Source organism: Oryctolagus cuniculus, chromosome 12, assembly GCF_964237555.1.
Source record: "Oryctolagus cuniculus chromosome 12, mOryCun1.1, whole genome shotgun sequence".
NCBI lineage: Eukaryota > Metazoa > Chordata > Mammalia > Lagomorpha > Leporidae > Oryctolagus > Oryctolagus cuniculus.
Genome location: NC_091443.1, coordinates 91,367,685 through 91,381,952, shown reverse-complemented (window position 1 = coordinate 91,381,952; position 14,268 = coordinate 91,367,685). Strand labels below are relative to the sequence as shown.

Here is a 14,268-nt window from a genome sequence, read left to right as displayed (position 1 = left end):
GCACAGGGTCGCGGGGCCGCGCCGGGCGGCAAAGTCCCCTGTGCCCAGGGACCTGGGAGCCCTTCATCCACACTGGCCCAGGGCTCACTGGGCCTTGCAGTAGCATTCTCACTAGCAGGGGGCATTGCAGAGGCCCAGGTATTTCATCCACCCCTGCTCACTTGCCCCCATCCCTAGGGGTAGGTCTTAGGAATGACGTCCATTGGACTGAGGAGGAGAGAGGTTCAGAGAGGTTGAGAAAATTGTCTCAGGTCCCACGAAGCCACTACGTATCCTGCCCTCTCCAGAGAGAATTCCAGGGACAGAGGGGAGAGAGGAAAGGGTTAAGCACCCAGGAGTAAGCAGCCAGGGGCTCCCCAGGCTCTCTCCGGTCAGCCCCTCCCCCCCTCCCCAGGTGGCTGTCTGGCCCCAGCCCCATCCGGCCCCCCTGCTGGCCGAAGGCAGGAAGGAGGCACAGATGGCCGGCGAGGAGGAGGAGCCCCCAGCCAGGCTCACCCAGCTGTCGCTTGGAGAGTGCCACGCATCTCCGAATCTCGCCAGCCTCCTCCTCCCAGAAAGGATTGGGAGCCGGCCAGCCTGGCCCCAGCTGTTCCCTCGCACTGGGCCTGGGCTCCTGCTGGGCCAGGCATTTCTGGGGCCTTTGTCTCCAGGGGAGGGAAACAGACTTCCAGAATGTGGGAGCTGGCAAGACCTCAGAGGACAACGTGGGGGGGGGGGCAACATCTTGCACTACAGAGAGGGAAACTGAGGCACAGAGGGGCCCAGGGACCTCTGAGCTCCAGGCACGGCAGTTGTCCTGCTCCTGATTCCTACACCAATGTTCACTTCTGACTTTATTTCCGGCTCTTATCCTCTGAGTCGTCCACAGACTCCCTCAGAGATCTGCAAGCTTGGGGGAAAGCAAATCAGACATCTGTGTGTCCAGTGGCCCCCGCCTGAAACGTCGCATTTCCTCCGTCTGTCGACGCAGGCAGGGAAGCCCAGCAGGATTCGCGGGACCAGGAGGCCTCATCACGGACCCCATGGGCAAGTACTGCTGATGTCCACCCCAGCCAGGCCTTGCACTTGACCGTGTGACTCCCTGCGCTAGTACACCCCAGGCCCCTGTGCCCCTTGCCACAATTCTGGTCCACGTTTTGATACCCGTATATTTCAACTGAGCGGGTTGCATACATAGCCCTGTTCGTTTTGTTTTACTTCAGAAAGGTGTTCCGCGAGCGTCCAGGGAATGTTTTAAGATCTCCCCAGAGTCTGCCTCCTCTCCCCCCACCCCAAGTGAAAAACCTGTTTCATTTGAACAATAGTTTCTGGCATTAGAAACTAAAATTTACAGCTTTCGACCCTACCTGGGGACCTCAACAAGTTTATGGAAAAATGGAATTAGGTGATATTTGCTTTGGTGAAAAAATTCTTTTAAATCTATTTTGTTTTGTAAATCAGGGCGGCATTGCTATGAGAGAAAGGAGAAAGCTTGGGGCGGGGCTGGTGCCCCTGGTGGGGAGGGGGCACGGGGCCCAGCAGGTCAGCACCGCATGGGTGCGTGCGTGCGTGGAGAGGCTCGCCACCCCCCTCAGGACTGCCTTGCACTTGAGACTGCACCTCCCATTTGCAGGAGCGGACACTGAGGCAGAGACTGGTGGATAACTTGCCCAAAGCTTACGGTAGTGAACGGTGGAGGAGGAATTTGAATCCAGGCCCACCGATGCCAGACCCTGGGCACCCAATCGCTGGGCACACTGTCTCTATGTCAGGGGGGACGGACACCTCTCACAGCAAGTCCTGCAGAGGCTGCGGCTGCCTGGGGGCTTCTCTGGGGGGGCTTCCCCAGGGGAGGGGGTTGCTGCCTGGATCAATCACCTGGCGCAAGGGGCACTAACCCACTGTGCAACCTTGAACAAGTCTCTTGCCCTCTCTGGGCCTCCACGCACAAAATGTCAAGTTCTAAGTGCTGCAGGTCCCTACCTCCCCCCTCCATGTTCACCTGACAACCCACGTGGAAACCTAGGCACAGGTTGCTTAGCAACCGCAATCAAGGTCTAGGCTGAGTGGAATGGAAAGGGGGCAGGGGAGAACGGGGAGAAGTGAGGCTCTGTGGAAGAGGCTGGGGTGCTGGGGCCAACTCTTTGCTCCCCGAGATCAAGGTGACCTTTGGGATGGGGTGGGGGCTGCGACAGGAGCAAGGCCAGGCTTTGTACTGGAAGCTGCCAGAAAAGCTTGGGGCGTCCCAGCCCGCACCCCTGGCTCCCTGGATCTCAGGCACAGGGGCGGGGGCCTCGGGAGCTGCGGCCCAGACCCAGGGGAAGCGGCAGTGCCTACCTGGCCTCTCTCTCGAGGGCCTTGGCCATGTGTCCCGCGTGGATAGTCCCCCTGCACACTGAAACTCCACCCTTGGCAATGCAGCCCTTTGAACCCCCTTCTGGCCAAACACCGAGGTCCTTGGCCCAGGAGCGGCTCTGTCACCCCCCATACCTGGGTAGATAGCCCTGGGGGCTCTGATGAGTGACAGAGGGTGAGGGTGCCTGGAAAGGGGGCTTGGTGGGGGCGGGTCCCAGCACGCGGGGCAGGCGTAGGTAAGACCCTCCCTTCTGGGCTGGGACTTGACGGGGCACAAGGAGGTGCTGGGAGAATGTGGCCACTGGGGGAGGCCAGTCGGTGTCCACTGGGGCTGGAGGACTGTGTGGAGGACTCCCGAGGGCTGTAACCTGGAGGACCGCGTGGCTTCAGGCCGGCTCAGAGCCCGGAGTCGCCAACTTGTGCCCATTCAACACTCCCGTGCCTCTCGGTGAGCTGGCTGGGTTGCGGGCAGCACCTGGCCTGGTTCCTACACCCTTGTCCTCCCGCCAACCCAGGCCTTCCTCTGCTGGGAGCTATGGGAGCCATGGATCCCTTAGGCATCTGCTGTCTTCCCCGCCGCTGTGGCAGAGCCTTGGAACCACCTGGAACCTTGGTGACAGCCAGCTCCAGAGAAGCAGGCACACCCCGGGGACCCTGCACCATCAGCCCCACCCCATGGCGGGCACAGAGGACGGGGCTTGGGGGGGCTCCCTCTATAGGTAGATGTTCAGAGGCTTGCTCCAAGGCGCCCCCCAAGGCCAAAGACAAGCCTCCCCCTTGCCGCCTGCAGGCCCCAGTGCCAGCTCTGGGACTTGGTGGAGTTGGGGAAGGGAGGGAGGGAGGGAGCCAAAGTCCTCGGCATGACCACAGCGCCCGCATGGTGAGCACACGCTGGGCGCAGGCTGCGTGCTCAGGGCTTTTCCCAGCTCCGTCTTTATCATCACTGCACCTGCCAGTCAGGTGCAAGCAAGGAGCGAGGCACACAGTGGTCCAGGCCTGGCGCTGCACAGCTGGGGTTGGGGCTCTATGCCCATAGGCCCAGGAAGGTAGCTAGGGAGCACAGCACGTGGACAGCCACCCTGGGCAGGGGCGAGCCCCTGGCCGCGGCTCGCAGAGCCCCAGTGAAGCTGGCGCTACCGCTTCCAGCCGCACTTGCTCAGCAAGGAAGCAGAACCAGGGAGCCAAGCCACCCCGGCCCATGGCAGAGGGATGCCGTCTTTGACCTCCGATGACTTCCAGCAACCAGGCCCCATCCCTGGATCACTCCAGAGAAGGCCCCATCCCACAGCCTTGAATTCAAATGATGGAGCGACACTTCCAGTTCTGTGGAAGGGGCTTGTCTTGCACTTTTCTTAAAAAAATAAAAAAAAAAATTAAAAAAGGCAGCCGTTCTTCCAAAAAAGGGAAAGGCACACAGCAAAGCTGTCAATCTCGGGCCTCAATCAAACGGAATGGAGTCGGGACTTCTCTCCACCCCTCCCTCCCCGGAAGTCACTCACTGTACGTTCAGGCTGTCACCGGCTTTGAGATGTAAATTGCACCAGGCAGAAGGCAGCTTGAAGAACAAAGGACAATTGAGGAAAGATCTGAAACATGGAGCTGGAAGAGGCTCTCCCAATCCCCCCACCCACCCCCACAGGGGAGCTGGGGGGCAGTGAGGAAGACTGGGGATGTTCTATGGGGAGCCCCGGCCTGTGGGGCCCAGCGCTGACCATGGAGGGTGGCAGGGGTTGCAGGGCCTGGGACGGGAGCCTCGGCTGTGATGGGATTTCACCTTCTCCCCTTCTCACAGCGTGCCCCAGGCACACTGTGTGCCCCAGGAGTAGCCACCGACCCATCCACTCCTGGACTCCACTCCAGAGGAAGACCGGGGTGGCCCGTGGGCAGTACTGACCCCTGCAGGGAGCCCCACACCCGCCCTGGGGCCTGGAGGGGAGGCGCTGCCGGGATCAGTAAGGAAACCCCCAGCCACGGGGAGACTGAGCACCCGCGACACCGGGCCCGCAGGTCAGCCCAGTGTCCCCTTGCTGAGCACCCACGTGAGGCCAGACCCTCTGCAGGCTCCTCACTCCTAGGGCTCTCGGTGCAGGGAAGGCAGCCAGCGGGACTGCAAACTCCATGCAGGCAAGGACTTGGCTGCATCCCTGGTCCAGACCCGTGAGTGAAGCCTAGCCCTGCAAGATGGATGGACGGATGGATGGACCAACCGCCTTAGAGAACATCCAGGATGGGGGTGGGCATTCGGCACAGCAGGGCCGACACTGCTCAGGACACCTGCATCTCACATCTGAGTCCTGTCTCCTCTGCTTCCAACCTCGCTTCCTGCTACTGCGACCCTTGGGTGGCAACGGGTGCAAGTACTCTGGTCCCCGCCACCCACATGGCACACTCAGATAAAGTCCTGGGCTCCTGGCTACAGCTTCACCCCACGCTGGCTGCTGCAAGCTTTCAGGGGGTGACCCAGTGGATGGAGGATCTCTCTCTGTCTTTCTGTGTCTCTCTCCCTGTCTTTCCAATAAAATGAAAGCAGATTTTTTTTGTAATTAAAAACAAAAGAAGGCAGATGTAGGCAGCATCCCAATAGCGACAGACAGACCCCTCCAGATGGTACCGGGACAGGAGCGCCTTCCCCAGGGCCGGCAGCACTGGAGGTGGCCTTGAGGGAGGAGAAGCGGCCATTCTGTTTCTGCACAGTGCTCCCACCCCCAGCACCCAGTGAGGCTGGGAGTACACCCAGGGAGTAGAATGGGAGAGCTACAATGGGCCCCAGAGACCATGTGGTCCGACCCAGGGGCCCCTGGAAGGCTGAGCGGCAAGGCGGAGATTCAAGCAAGGTCTCTCTGCTTCTGGGGGCCCCGCCCCCGTCACGCCCTGCGCTGCTCTCCGGCTCCTCTCCTCGGATGTCTCGTGCACTTTTGCTCCCCTGTGTGCTTCAGCTCCTCTGCACCACTCACCCCTGCAGGGCTGGGGGCCGGGCAGAAGTGAGGAGATTGCCCGGCCCTGGGTAGGTCTCCGATCCCTCTGAGGCCAGAAAAATGCGCTGCTGCCCCATCGTTCCTGTCCTCGTGCAATGCACCTGCTAGGGAGCTGCCCACGCCCAGCGTGAGGTGGGCTCCTCGGCCCCCTCAGGGAACGCCTGTTTCCCAGACCCAGCAGTGGCAGGCCGCTCAGCAGCCCTGATGTCCCTGAAGGGTGGAGGCCACCCTGTCTGGTCTCCTGCTCCAGGGCGCCTTCCCGGCCTTTCACTGCCGTGGAATCCTTCTTCCCTCCCTCCACAGAGAACCCTCCCCCAAAGTCTGCAGATCTTGTGTGGGGTTTAGGATCCACCTGCTCTCCTGGCTTCCAGGAGAGACGGACGCCGGAGAAGCTCAGTACAGAAGGGCTCCTCCCGGACTCTGTAAAGTGGACAGGCACGCCGCTGGGGGAGCCTGGCTTCCCATTCTGGCCGCGCCCTCTGTGCACTGTGCAGTTTTGCTGGAGTCACCTGACTTCCCTGAGCCTCTGGTTCTTCATCTGCAAGACGGCGAGAACAATCGCACTTTCATCCAAGACTAGAGGGGAGGGGCCGGCGCTGTGATGTAGTGGGTAAAGCCACGACCTGAGGTGCCGGCATCCCACATGGGCACCGGTTCGAGTCCTGGCTGCTCCTCTTCTGATCCTCTGCTATGGCCTGGGAAAGCAGTGGAAGACAGCCCAAGTCCTTGGGCTCCTGCACCCGTGTGGGAGACCCAGAGGAGGCTCCTGGCTCCTGGCTTTGGATCGGCACAGCTCTAGCCATTGCGGCCAACTGGGGAGTATACCAGTGGATGCAAGACCTCTCTCTCTCTCTCTCTCTCTCTCTCTCTCTCTCTCTCTCTCTGCCTCTCCTCTCTCTGTGTAATTCTGACTTTCAAATAAATAAATAAATCTTAAAAAAAAAAAGACTAGAGGTGAGATTCAGCGTGGCGGTTCGAACCTCAAGAACCTCCCCAAGTGGTTCCAGGATCCAGACTGGGTACCAGGAGAGCCCAGGCTCCTGATTCCAGGCCAGCCTTCCCTCCTCTTTGTGCTGGTGCCAGCTTGGGTACCAGGTAGCTGGCGAAAGCTTAGGCCTGGGGAGCTGTGTTTCTAGCCCCGGCCTGGGTCTGGAGGCAGCAGGGATGGGGCGGGGCGCCGGGGTGGGCCCCAGGGGTTGATCGGGCTGCTGGGCACAGAGCCTGTCCTCTGGAATATTCATAAGGCTTCTCCAGCTGTGCCAGGCAATCAGAGAGCTGATTGCTCCCCCATCTGTAGCTTAACATTCCAGTCCAGAGAGGGGGAGCTGGCGGCTGAATGTTAACCAGGGGAAACCAGGCCGCCCCGAGGAAGACAAACCGGCCCCTTCAAGAACCTAGCTGTCTACCAGCAATGCGGCCGGGCACGAGTTGCGGGTGCAGAATTAAGCAGGCTGGCTTTGGTCCGGCCTCTGCGCCGACCAGGCAGCAGGCTTCAGGTTCAGCTCCTGCCTGGTCTGTACCTTGGTCTGCTGTCCCTACCTGCTGGGAGGATCCATGGTTGCCATTTGTAGTTGTTCTGGACACACCTTCTCTCTGACCTTGGAGGAGACTGAATCCCAAATAATGAACTCTCAGGCCAGCTGGCTTTGGGAGGACAATCAAAGGGACTTTGAAAAGTTCATGGGCCATGCATACGATGACAAAAGAAACCATGCCTGGATTTCAAAGCTGTTTGTACCCAAATAGCCACGGTTTCCATTTCGTTCTCCAACAAACTTTTTGCAGTGCTCTTCTAAAGGAAAAAAAAAAAAAAAGCTCCCCACAAAGATCCCAAACCTCCCTCCAGCTCCGGCTTGGCTTCGGGGCAGGGATTTCTGGGGGTCCTGAGCCTCCCAGAAAGCGAGAAGGGAACGGGAAAAGCCACCAGACAGCAGAGGGGGGAAAGGCAGAAGAGAGCAAGCAGAGCAGACATGCTTCTGAGGCTGCAAAGCAACCCGAGTGGCCCCGGCGCGTGCCCACCACGAGCCCCCGGCCCACCAGGAGCACAAGGACCAACGGCAGCAATCTTTTCTGTTTGCGTTGAACACCGCCAAACTATTTTTAAGGGACTTTCTATCAAGTTAACGGTGTTGGGGGGAGGACTGGAGCTAAAAATAGTACAAACTTCTTCCTAGAAAACGGACCTGCGTGGAACAGCTCAGCTCTGCCCCTGCCAGACAAATGACTCTGAACTTGGCCTTTTTGTGATCCATAGCTCCGTCTCTTCTCCCGGCGTCGGCACCAGCCCCGCCAAGTCCCTTGCCTGCAGGCTCAGTCCCGACCACAGGGGGCAGTAGACTGCCAGTTGTGGAAGACCAGACTTTGTCCCGATTCCTAAGTAGCTCCCCTTTGCCGGGCAGGATCCTTGAGCGTGTGGACCCCAGTCCCAGGGGTCCTGCCTCAAATCCAAACGCAGTTCTCGGATCAAGGAGCTGCCTCACGCTGCCAGCCAGCCAGGGGCCACTTCTCCACCAAGCCCTCACCACAGCTGCTTCAAGCTCTGCTTGAATACCGCGACTCATGCACAGACTGGGGAAAAAGCTGCAAACAGTGCCGAGTGCCTGTGTGCACGGCCTATACGGGGGGGCAGATGAAGTGATCCACCTGGGGCCGGCCTTGTGGCGCCGTGGGGAGGGCCACGTCCCATTCAGAGTGCCAGTTTATGTCCCAGTTTTTCTGTTTCCAGCCCATCGTCCCACTGACACTCCCGGGAAGGCAGCAGATGATGGCGCAAGTACTTGGGCCCCTGCCGCCCACGGAGGAGACCAGAATGGAGCTCCCAGCTCAAACTGGCTTCAGCCTGGCCCAGCCCTGGCTATTGCGGCCAGGTGGGGGGTGTGTGTGTGTGAACCATTATAGGGGAAATACCTCTCTCTCTCTCCCGCTCTCTGTCGGATGCTCTGCTTGTCAAGTACACACAGAAATACATCTTTTTTTAAAAAGTGCAAAGTGATCGGGAGACCACCGGGAGGCCGCGCACGCCAGCATCCTGTTTTGGTGACCGCCCTGCGTTCCTTTGTGTGGCTGTCCCCAGCCCGTTCCCATCTCCTTACTCAGAGACCTGAAGGCGGCCCCCATTCTCCACAATCCTAGACAAGTCACTGAGTATTTTTGGGAAGTGAAAACTTTTTTCCCCCAAAGAAACCTTTTACTTAAGGAGTGAAGAGGTCATAAGTGCAACTTTAGCAATATAGCGATTCTTCCCAACATACCCGCCCTCCCACCCCCACTTCCACTCCTCCTCCTTCTCCCTCTCCCATTCCCAGTCCTATTCTCCATTAAGATTCATTTACAATAAACTTCATACACAGAACACCAACTCTATACTAAGTAAAGACTTCAACAATTTGCACACACACACACACACACACACAAAACTGTTTTGAGAACGAGTTTTACAGCTAATTCTCGTAATACAACTCATTGAGGACAGAGGTCCTGCATAGGAATTAGTGCCCAGTGACTCCTGTTGTTAACAATTAACACTTTGATGAATGACGTCAGTGATCACCCGAGGCTCTTGAAGTGAAACAGAAAGTGAGAAAAACAAGAGAAAGCAGCTGTGGCATGCTGGGTAAAGCCGCTGCCTGCAGTGCTGGCATCCCGTACGGGCGCTGGTTTGAGTCCCGGCTGCTCCACTTCCCATCCAGCTCTCTGCTGTGGCCTGGGAAAGCAGTAGAAGATGGCCCAAGTCCTTGGGCCCCTGCACCTGTGTGGGAGACCCAGAGGAAGCCCCTGGCTCCTAGCTTCGGATTGGCACAGCTCTGGCTGTTGTGGCCAGCTGGGGAGTGAACCAGCAGATGGAAGACCTCTCTCTCTCTCTTTCTCTCTCTCTCTCTGCCTCTGCCTCTCTGTAACTCTGTCAAGCGAATAAATAAATCCTAAAAAAAAAAAAAAAAAAAAAAAAGGCAAGCAGCTGGGAGCAGAAGCCATTACTATCACAGTCATCAAGTTACACAAACTGTATCAGAGTGTGAACCAAGCTGAAAATACATAGATATCAAATATACATGTATATGCGTACATGCATGTCACATATTTTAAAGAGGAGATTGCAGGAAGCGTTGCAACAATAGCATTAAATATGTTTACTCTGGTGCAAACAATTTTGAAATCCACTCTTGGATCTTTCCTAGTACACCCTTTCACAAACTTCTTCAAGGCCTCTTGTATAGAAAGCAATTTACGCTCTGTTACAAGTACTTCTTGGCGCAGCAGGTTAACACCCTGACCTGAAGTGCCAGCATCCCATATGGGTGCCAGTTCGAGACCTGGCTGCTCCTCTTCCAATCCAGCCCTCTATTATAGCCTGGGAAAGCAGTGGAAGATGGCCCAAGTCCTTGGGTCCCTGCACCCGTGTGGGAGACCCAGAAGAAGCTCCTGGCTCCTGGCTTCGGATCGGCGCAGCTCTGGCCGTTGCAGCCAATTGGGGAGTGAACCATCAGATGGAAGACCCCTCTCTCTGCCTCTCCTCTCTCTCTCTGTAACTCTTTCAAGTAAATAAATAAAAGTACTTCTTTTTGGGGCTGGTGCTGTGGTGTAGTGGGTAAAGTCGTGGCAATGCTGGCATCTCATATAAGTGCTTTTTCAAGTCCCAGCTGCTCCACTTCTGATCCAGCTCCCTGCTAATGCACCTGGGAAAGAGCGGAGGATGGCTCAAGTGCTTGCTTGGGCTCCTGCACTCACATGGGAGACCCGGATGAAGCTCCTGGCTCCTGACCTTGGCTTGGGCCAGTCCTGGCTGTTGCGGCCATTTGAGGAGTGAGCCAATGGATGGATGACCTCTCTCTCCACCTTCTATCTCTATAACTCTGCCTTTCAAATAAATAAATAAATCTTAAAAAGAAAAAAAAAAAAACCTCTTTGCGGGGCCAGCTCTGTGATCTAGCAGGTTAACGCCTTGGCCTGAAGCACCGGCATTCCATATGGGTGCCAGTTCAAGTCCTGGCTGCTCCTCTTCCAATCCAGCTCTCTGCTATGGCCTGGGAAAGCAGTAGAAGGTGAACCAAGTCCTTGGGCCCCTGAAGCCATGTGGGAGACCTGGAGGAAGCTCCTGGCTCCTGGCTTCGGATCAGCACAGCTCCAGCCATTGCGGCCATCTGGAGGGTGAACCAGCAAATGGAAGACACCTCTCTCTCTCTCTCTCTCTCTCTCTCTCCCCTTCTCTCTGTAACTCTGTCTTTCAAATAAATAAAATAAATCTTTTTTAAAAAAACCTCTTTGCTACCAAAGAGGATGAAATTAGGAACTTTTAATCAATTTGAGACTTCCAAAAATATAATGGAAGCCAGCACAGTGGTTAGGATGCCACATGGGACACCCACATCCTATAACATGTGCTCCTGATTCAGTTTCCTGCTAATGCCCACCCCGTGGGAGACCTGAATTGAGATCCAGGCTTCTGGTTCCAGCCTGGCCAAGCAGCAGCTCTTGGGGGCATTTGGGGAGTGACCCAGCAAATGGAAGATTTCTTTTCGTCTCTGTTTCTCTCTGCCTATTTCAAAGAAAAGACTGAGTTTGTAAAAACGATCAAGTGCCTGTGTCACACACGTGTGACCATCTCTGCAGGACAGGCTCCTGAAGCTGAACTGCATCTCTGAATGTGAACAAATGCGACCGAATGGCTTCACGTGCCCCTGAGCGCCCGCTGCCGCCCACCTTTGGCCATACTGAAGATTACCATGCTTTTAAGTCTTTTCCAGTTAGTAGGTTAAGGGATATTTCATCTTCTGTGAGTTGCTGATTCATACCTTTCGCTCATTTTTCTTTTGGGTTATTTTTCTTACTGATTTTTCTAGGAATCTTTATATATATTCTGGATACAAATCTTTATTATATACTGCAAATATTGTACTCAAGTATGTGGTTTGTTTTTAAATTTTGTCTCATGATAGCACAGTCCCTTTATGTTCTTATTCTAGGGACTGGTGTTGTGGCACAGCAGGTTGGGTCACTGCTTATACTGGTGGGTCAGAGAGCCAGTTCAAATCCCGGTTGCTCCACTTCCAATCCAGCTTCCTGCTAATGTGGCTGGGAAAGCAGTGGAAGATGGCCCAAGTGCTTGGATCCCTGGATCCTGGCTTCAGCCTGGCTCAGTCCTTGGCTGTTCCAGCCACTTGGGAAGTGAATCAGCAGATGAAAGATTCTCTCTGTCTTTTCCCTCTCTCTGTCGCTCTGCCTTTCAAATCAAATAAGTAAACCTTTGAAAAAAAATACTTCTCTTAAAATATTAATCCTTGCCTTTATGGTTTTGGGGACTCTCACCCTGCTTACGAAGCCTCACTCACTGCCTGGCTTTTAAAGCGCTCTCCGCTCTCCTCTAATACGTTGCAGCTCATTTTTCCCCTTTCATGCGCTCATCATTAATCCATCTGGAAGCAATTTCATCATGGCGTGAGGCACTGACAGTTGACCTTTGCAAGCCAGGAGCGGAGGTATGGCAGAGTGCCGGCAACGGACCGGAGCCCAGGGAGGAGCGGCCCACTCGTCCCCACAGCACTGCAGGCTGCGCGGATGCGCGGAGCTGGGCCAGTCCCCAGGCAGACAGAGCCCTGAGGCCAGCTGGCTCCGGAGGGGCGGTGAGCTGTGCTTCAGAATCCCGAATCCACTGGAGCCGCCCTGGGCTTGTGCCCGGCTGCTGGGCACGGCAGACGGCATCTGGAATGCGTGAAAGTGTTTGCCGGGAACCTCCGTGCCCTCCACCCCACTTGACGTCAACATGGGGGATGCAGGGAGACAAGGACTTATGGTCCCCATTTCCACACGAGTTAGGCGACACGCCGGAGGTCAACAATCCTGGCAAGTGGCAGAAGCCAGACCACTTGCCATGGAATCCACCGACCTCTCTCTGTCCTCAGTGTCACGACGGCTGCCCCCCAGGGTGGAAGGGAGGCTCCCCCTAGCCTTGTGCCAACCTGCGGCCCCCACCTGCCAGCCAGAGTCGGGAACAGAGGCTTCCTTCCACGCACACCTCCCCTCCCCCTGCACTCTCTGGCGCAGGGTGGGAGTGGGGATGAGTCAGGGCGGGGAGGGGGAACTCAGGCATAAACAAGTGGGACTGACAGCGAGCACTTTCCCCGAGGCTCGTGACCTCCCACGGGCCTCCAGGGACTCTGCCTGAACGGCTGCAGCTTAAAAATTTCATGATCCAGCCTTCGCACATTTAATCTGCTCCGTTCACGTAAGCAACTGTAGAGGGGGGAGACCCTGAGACAGGAGGTGGGGGCGAGGGGGCAGGCTCTCCCCGAGAGCAGTGCCTTTTCCAACAAGCCACTCCTGCAGCCAACCAACGAGCCCAAGGCTGGGTCTTCTCCCAGCCTCATAGGAAAGGACGCCCAGGACGCAGAACCACAGCGCGTGCCAATCCCTCGCGGCCTGGGACACTGCTGCAGGGGGCGTGCCCAAGCTCTGGCAAGAGGGCTCAGGTCGCCCGGGTCCCCTGGGTCACGCCTCGGGCAGACCCCAGAGCCACTTACCTGCTCCAGGGGGATGACGAGGAAGGAGCCGCCGCCCGCGCTCTCGGTGACGATGGCCAGGAAGCGGGCGTTGACGGCGCAGAAGTGGTTATCGTGCACGTTCTTGGTGATGGGGATGCCGTCGAAGCAGTGCTCGCGGTTGGCCACCTTCCCGTAGACGTTCCGGAACTTGGAGCTGCGGTACTGCGGACGCCAGGACATCTGTTGAGGGGCCAGAGAGCCTGGGTCAGCCTGGCCACCGGCTTGTGAGGGGCCCTGAGCTGGGCACAGGCGGCAGGGGTGCAGGAGGTGGCTGAGCCCCAGTGCCTGCCTCAGGCAGGAGGCTGCAGGATCCCCTCCCTCTTTGGGTGAGCTCCCACGAGGGCCAAGGCCTTCCGCCACTCCCTGCTTTTGGTCCACATCCTTCCAGAAAGGACAGAGCAAAGCAGCACTGCGCGACACTGCCTCCTGTGGTCCGACACGCTGCTGAATCCCACGTTCACGAAGATTGGGGTGGTGCCGATGGCGGGGCTTGGAAGGGTGAGGGTGGCCCTCTATGCACAAGGGGACAAGCCACGGCCCATTCCTCATCAGCCCCTCCTCAGGTACTCTCTGGAGTTTCCCATCCACAAGGCCATCCCCAGGAGTCCTGTAGGTCATCACCATTATGCACAGAGAAGTCAAGTGACTTGTCCAAGGCCACACAGCAGGGTAGGGCTATGAAGACAGACAGGTCTCCTAAGTGAAGATCTGAGGCTCCAACCCATGCCAGGTGCCCTACCCATGCATCACCCGGCCCCCCGGTGGCATTGTTCAGAAGCACTAAGTCCTGGGTCCCCGTTCAGACCTCGGGAGACGGGACCTCCAGTTACATCGGCAATTTTAGCCAGGGGCCCTGCCCACCTCCTGGCTCGGTTGGAACCACATTAAAATCGGAAGACGCCTGTTCTAGAGAACTGGGCAGGACCCCTCCCCCGGCCCTCTCTGCCCACCAAGGACAACACAGGCTCCAGCCGCCCAACTGAGCCCTTTCACTGCCTCCTCTGGCACCTGTCCAGGCTGGGCACAGCGGTGCACAGATGTGCAGGCGTTGGGTGGGTAGACACGGGACGGGCAGTGCTCCGTGGAGTCCCGCTCCGCCCAGGATGGCGCCTCCTGCAGGGAAGTCCTGAGCTGGGTCGCCCTGGCAGACGCACAGCACACGGCCCCAGGCCTGGCACCTGGCAGGGCGCATCCGCGCTTCCCGAAATGATTGAAATGATAGTGCTTCCGGCCCCACAGATGTTGCCCTGGCCTATCTCCAGGTGTGCCTGAGCCCCACCCCATCCCGGGACAGCATGGGGCAAGCTAGCTTCCTCCCTGAACTTTCCCCGGGGGAAGCGCAATCAGAAGCGAACGCTGCCACTCACTCAGGAAACCGACTCTGGGAAATTTCAATGAAAACAAAACTGCAACTGATTTAAGTG

General features: G+C 57.3%; 1 protein-coding gene across 1 annotated transcript in view; it reads right to left on the bottom strand.

The window, feature by feature from the left end:
- CORO2B (coronin 2B) overlaps window positions 1-14,268 on the bottom strand; it is a 122,734-nt gene that overhangs the window by 56,637 nt on the left and 51,829 nt on the right. The window contains exon 2 of the mRNA XM_051841569.2: window positions 12,824-13,024. Coding sequence (XP_051697529.1) covers window positions 12,824-13,024 — 201 coding nt within the window. The remainder of the gene's footprint in view (window positions 1-12,823; window positions 13,025-14,268) is intronic.